Genomic DNA, 6711 nt, shown 5'->3' with positions numbered 1-6711 from the left:
TCTATTATGTTGCTTTATGTCCATTTCTACATTTGTGCGTTTAGTTTAGCTTTGTTATATCTGTACATTTCTTCACCTTTTACTAATTAGTGCTGATTCAGATCTGACAAAAGAAGTGACTCCTAACAGTTTATAATATAGGGTCACATTCAGTGCCCAACCTCTTGTGTAAACATCTTTTTCAGCTTTATGGTGGCCATACACGGTACAATAAAAACGTTCGATTTTCCCATTTATTCAATCTAAATGATCAAATCGAATGAAAGTTGAAAATATTTTTTTTTTTCGATCAAGAAATTCAAACAATTATCCCGATTTTTTTGAGAAAAATCTGATCGACAAGCTAGAAAAATCTTTATATTCGATCTAACGGAAAAAAATCGAACTAAATTATCTAATCGGGAAAAAAAAATGAAAAATTGTACCATGTATGGGGGCACATTTACTGCTATGTCAGTAAGAAGTCAGCTGAGCTTAAAGGACAACTGTAGTGAAAAGTATATGGAGGCTGCCATATGTATTTTTTTAAAGCCATACCAGTTGCCTGGCTATCCTGTTGATTCTCTGCCCCTAATACTTTCAGCCATGGACCCTGAACAAGCATGCAGCAGATCAGGTGTTTCTGACATTAATGTCAGAGATGACGAGCTTAGCGGCATGCTTGTTTCTGGTGCGATTCAGACACGACTGCAGCTACATAGACCAGCAGGACTGCCAGGTAACTGGTATTGTTTATTAGGAAATAAATATGGCAACTTCCATATCTCTCTCCCTTCAGTTGTCCTTTGATGCCTGGTACACACTTTAAATTATTATGCAGGAGAACAGAGGTGCCAAAAGGATAAAAGGAAGCTAAATGAGCGCTCTTCTACTGACTACATATGCTATTGCTCCGTTGTTATTGCCTGATGAAGCGGGATCAAACCTGCGAAATGTGTTGCATATTTGGAGTTCATAAATAAAATATATTGACTGTCTTTACTACAGTCGTTGTGTGTCTACTTGGAGGAGGTAAGTCCACCACTACCTCCTCTATTTACCAAGAATTTGGTTTTCAAGCTCATTTAGCTTCCTTTTATCCTTTTGGCGCCTCTGTTCTCCTGCATAATATTGAGTCCACCCTGGGTGGAGGGTTGAACCCCCTTTTTTCTCATCTACAGAGAGCGACTTCTTATTCCTGAGTGGGGTCAGGAAAATCACCCCACCTGCCTTTACAGTGGTTGCCTAATGGTAACCCTGGTTTGTGAGTATTAATATTTACTCTATCTAGTAACCATTTACCAGTACATATTACACTATTGGGGCTCTTGGTGTTCCTTGCTTTTAACACTTTAAATTATGATTGGCCAATCACTGATCAATTTTACCACCTCCATGTAGTATGAGGTTTACCTACATCTCTTCATACTATTAGCCTGGTACACACATTCAATTTTTACCGGCCAATTTTACCCCTTCCATGTAGTATGACTGCCAACAGATTTTGAACCCTATAAAACAATTCTGCAGGTAAGCTCTCATACTAAATGGAAGTGGCAAAATTGGCCAATGATTGGTCAATACAAATTGGATATGTGTACCAGGCTTTATAGAGACCAGAAAAATGGCAGCTAGAAACGGAGAGTGAAAATAGAAGAGAAAAGAAAAAGATCTCAGAAACGGCTAATACACGTTAAAGGCCACAAATTTGATAGTAAATGTTTTATTTCTATTTGGAGGTCTTATTGTGATCTTCAGGGGTAAATGTGAAAGGCTTGTCATAGCCCATAAGATGATGGTAGTCCCAGGGATTGGCGAAGAGGTCTGGGTTGACCAGCATTGGCTTCTTCTTGGCATAGAAGGTTGTGAACATCCTCGCAACACCCGGGACCTCTACATCAGCGGGAGAAAACACAGTCTTCTTTTGTGCGAGAAAGACATTATAGGTCACTGCGGTGTACAAGTCTTTGGCGCTGTTGTGATACAAGCTCGCCACGTATCCCTTTGTTAAAATGTGCAGAGCAACGGGAGTGATGAAAGTGAAGAATCCAACTACCCCAAAGAAAGCTACTTTTAAAACAAAGCTGTCCACGCCAATGCCAGTCTTCATAAAGAGAACCGGAAGCAGAACCAAGCTGACCATGCTGGTGGAATACGAGAAAAACTTCACTCCTGTGTAGACAAAATTGTAGAGCACATTATATAGTTTACAGTTGTTGCTGTATTTCATGTTCTTGTATTTTTATCAAGATTGTAAGAGCTGGCTACTCTGGCTAAAAAGGTTTTCACTGTAATGCTGGGCATACACGGCACGTTTTATATTATCAATCGAGCCGCTGATGGCTCGATTGATAATATTCAACCTGTCCGATACCCCGCCGGATCGATACTGCGCTCGATACCGGCGGGGAGAACAATAGGAAGAAACAAGAGGCTAATTAGCAGCGCCCACGGGGACGAGTGGGAATCGATCCAAGAGCAAGAGCGGTGACGCGCCGGTATCGAGCCGCTGGCTTGATACCGCGCACTATCTGCCCGATAGTATGCAGTGTATGCCCAGCATAAGGTTAGGTTTCCACTAGGTAGCCCATTCAATGATTCTAAATGGGCTAGTTTCTATTTCATGCAAATTGTTCCATATTTTTGCACTTGGTATGCTATTTTTTTGTATAGAATAGAAAAAAAATTGTATTAAAAACTGTAAATTTTAATTTACAAATTTTCATTTTCCCACGGCAGAGAACGGAGGATTCTACAGTGGAAATGTAGTCTTAAAGAAACCCAATTTCACAGATATTTGGTGAATATCAATATGGCCTTTCTTGAAAAATGCCCCATGCCCAATGCCTTTAAAGTATGCCTGAAATGAGGAGAAAAAAAAAAAAAGTTACATACTTAAAGGTGTTCTGTAGCGTATTATAAAAATATAAACTGTCACTTACCTGGGGCTTCTACCGGCCCCCTGCCGATCCCCAAGGATCCTCCGGTCCCCGTGCCGTGGGTCATGTCCAATTATTCGTCTAACTAGATATGTCACTGTGGCTACGCCTCCATGAGCGTCCTCACTCCCGTTTGTGTCTCGTGGAGCTCACTGCACAGACGCAGTACGAAGTTTTCTCATACTGCGCCGTAAGCTCCCAGAGAGGCGAGCGGGGGGGGGGGGGGGGGCTTGAGAACACGCGCGGCCACAGCGACATATCTAGTTATACGAATAATTGGATGTGACCCGCGGCAAGGAACGGAGGATTTCTCGAGGACCTGTAGGGGACAAGATATCTGCAGGGGGCCTGTAGAAGCCCCAGGTAAGTGCCAGTTTTTGCTTTTATAATGCATTATAGAAACCCTTTAACTCAGTAACAGGAAGCCTCAAGATCAGGGATGACGGACTCCAGTTCACAAGGGACGAGGTCCTTTTTTGACACGGATCAAATTAACTGATGCGACTGAATCACGAAAGGTGTGGTTCATTAAGAAAACATTTCTCCAATTTTCAGTACATCCTAAACACTGGTATGGATATGTAGCCCTTGAGGGCTGGAGTTCAACATCCCTGCAGATGGTCCACAAGCTTCCCTGAATCCTGAGGCCCACCCTGCCAGCACAGGGTCCCTTTATGCATATTCAACCCATGCCAGTCCAACAGGCTTCTTCTGACCATGAGTGCAGCCGTGGACGAGCGAACACAGACTGGGCATACAGGAGTAAGGTTTGCGCATGCTCAGAACAAGGAGCTTGTGCAAAAGTGCACATGCAGCTTCGTTCTATTGGATATGCACAGACCTTACTCATGCATGGCCAGTCTGAGTGCGCTTGTCCACCTGTGCAAAAACAGTGGGCACTATGAGGATCCTGGAAGCCTTTGGAGTATCCAAAAGCTTGCAAATACTGAGGAGGCAACCCCGGTATGAATATATTTTATTTTTATTATTTTAATTCAAAAACCTGTATCAGTCTATGGAGTGAGATACAGACCCAAATCATAAATTGCATCCATCCTTTTGTTATTCACAAAACTGTTCCCATTATCTAACCATCATGCGTGAGTGCACAGTGATGAAGTTCTTTGGGACTTTTGGTAAGATATTCATGGAGGAACCCAGGCAGATTTGAATAGGGATGATGACCAGGAGAGCCCCTGAAGTCAATAAGCTGCATCAGGTGGCGAAGGTTGAGGGGTAGCCTAGCCTACCATGGGCTTCATTCACTTTTTCCCCCTGATTCAGGGGTACTTTAAAAGTGACCCTGTGGTGGATCCATTGATATACATCCACTGCTGTATTCCGAGTCAGGATATCATCAATATGGTTTCTTACCCTGAACAGCTTTCCTTCTATCATATGAATTTTCTGCAGTCCAAACTAACAAATAATTAAAAGACACAGCTGATCTCCTGACTACCACATGATTGGTCCACACCCTTCCCTTCTGATGGCTCATGCTGTCTAGGTGGAGAGAAGACAGTATGAGTCATCAGAAGGGAGTGTGAGGAGTGATCTAGTGGTAGTCACTTTCAAACTATACATGTAGCAATTGGATCGCAATACGACTGGGACGAAAAGTCGCAACGCGCTTTAGGACTGCAATGCATCACATATATTGAAGCACAGGGCTGTGAAATCAGAGCAATTTTGGGTACCTGAGGTCAGTGGTTTCATAAACTGAGGAGTAAGATGATTTTTGTACCAACCCCACAGCCCTGGTGAAGCATACAGTACATGGAAAGAATGCTTCACTGCCACCGTAAATGTGTAAACTGTAAAAGAAAGCAGGTGTGAGGAATTAGAATAAAGGTGGCCATTCCCAACAGGAGAAAGCTGTAAAATAATGCTCCTAAAAGCAGCAAGCTGAACCCTACAAACAGTATGCGGATGGTCCTTCCTGTTGCCCATCAAGCTGTGCTGACTCCAGCAGGAACAAATGGGCTCAGATGTAAGTAAGCTTCTGTCTACCTGCTGCTAAAAAGGAAGAACTTACCAAGTACTGCCCTGGTCATATTACCAGTATAGACTAGTTTTCCTTCTTCAGGGGTTGGAAAGGAGGATGAAGTGCTCAAGAAACGAACAGATCTCAAGTCAGGTACAAGAACCTTTAAACCGTAAACAGAGGAAACGTTACAACTTGATTTTAATAAGATAAATATATTCCTACCGTACTTGTACAGAGTAAAGCCCTTCTATTCACACAAAAACTAACGGTTAGGGTATGTACACACATGCAATTTTGATTGACCAATCACGGACCAATTTTACCACCTCCATGTATTCTGAGCACCAACAAATTTGTAATACTATAAACAGATTGTGTAGGTAAGCTCTCATACTAGGTGTGAGTGGTAAAATTGGTCAGTGATTGGCCAATCATAAAGCGTGTACCAGGCTTAACTCTATTGGCACCACGCAATATCATCCAAACATGCAGTGCTAATAGTGACAGGCGGTGCTCCCCCGGCTTTAGGAGCAGTAAAAATTGCTTGGCAGCACAAGGTAAATTTACCAGGTTTTTGTGTATCAGGCCCTATGGCCCATATTCTATTAACTTTTCTACTGAGCCTTCTACAATAAGATATTTTCAAATGAGTTATTAGTCTCCTGATTAGGAGTTTCCTCATGTAAGGTACAGCCCAGAGAAATTGGAAAGCAAGATACACTACCAAGTCAAAATTAAAGCAAATCTGAAATTAATATATATGTCTCCATACAAGACACGGACATCATTTTAATACTTACCTCCTGCAGATTCCAAGCTGCAAAGTTCACAGATCCTCTATCTTGAAAGTGGTGTGACCTCTGCACTACAGGGAGTCCCCAGAAAATGAACGAAATAGGGACTATAGGTTTGTTCTTAACCTGAATCTGTCCATAAGTCGAAACACAGTGCCATCTCTGTCCCCTTTGCCACCCTCCCCCCCTCCAGCATTCCCCTCTGTGTTACCTCCTTTTAATTCCCCCTAAAACAACAAGTAATTTTTGGTTTAAATGTTGATTTAATTCCAAAGAGTCAAATTTCAAATTTTCAGCCCATTCGTATCAGAGGGTCTCAACCTGCATTTCTGGGGTGGCGCACTGTAACGTGAATATGCAAGGTCATCGCTGAGCTTATCCTGAGGGTTTGAATACACTGCACATGCCTAACATAAACCACAGAGCGCACAGACAGGCCGGCAAAGGAAGGACAGAGGGCGGGAATGAGCTGCAAAGGGGAGGAACAGACAAAGTACAATAGCCTCTTCCTGACTATTAGTCTTTGACATTAATGACGATTATTTTGCAGAGCAGATTCAGGGGCCAGCAGCAGCTGCACAATGAAAAGGAACGGACAGAAAGGTTTGTCAGCCTTTAATCAGGGAAACATACCTCTATGGCCACTTAAACTGTACCTGCCCTAAGACTGTTTCAGGTACCATGCTTACCCTGGGCTGCTCGGTCCCTTGCAGTTTCCCGGGGTGGCTCCTGTCCCCCACTGGACAGCCCCATAGCCTGGCTGAGTCGTGCTTGGCCCCATCATGCTCCAGTTTCTGGAAGCGTACTGCACAGGCGCAGAATGTTTCCAGACACAGGTGTGCAACAGGGGCACGTGTGCAACGAAGTGTGACTCGGCCAGGCTATGGGCTGTTCAGTGGGGGACAGGAGCCACCCAGGGAGATGCTGAGCACCAAGTCACCATAAGGAGGCTTAAACAAGCCCCAGGTAAGTATGGAACCTGAGGATTCTTTCGTCTCAGGTTCCCTTTAGT

At 43.4% G+C, this 6711-nt stretch overlaps 1 protein-coding gene across 1 annotated transcript; it reads right to left on the bottom strand.

Annotated features, from left to right (window-relative positions):
- Positions 1-1686: 1686 nt before the first annotated feature.
- TMEM70 (transmembrane protein 70) lies at positions 1687-6480 on the bottom strand. Its single transcript, XM_068238382.1, has 4 exons — positions 6389-6480; positions 5706-5901; positions 4954-5065; positions 1687-2151 (listed from the first exon to the last, which is right to left on the bottom strand). Exons 1-4 carry the CDS (start codon positions 6478-6480, stop codon positions 1709-1711), a joined length of 843 nt encoding a protein of 280 aa, XP_068094483.1. The 3' UTR covers positions 1687-1708.
- Between the last annotated feature and the right edge of the window lie 231 nt (positions 6481-6711).

Source organism: Hyperolius riggenbachi, chromosome 5 (genome assembly GCF_040937935.1).
Source record: "Hyperolius riggenbachi isolate aHypRig1 chromosome 5, aHypRig1.pri, whole genome shotgun sequence".
NCBI classification, from domain to species: domain Eukaryota; kingdom Metazoa; phylum Chordata; class Amphibia; order Anura; family Hyperoliidae; genus Hyperolius; species Hyperolius riggenbachi.
This window is presented reverse-complemented; position numbering and strand designations above follow the sequence as displayed.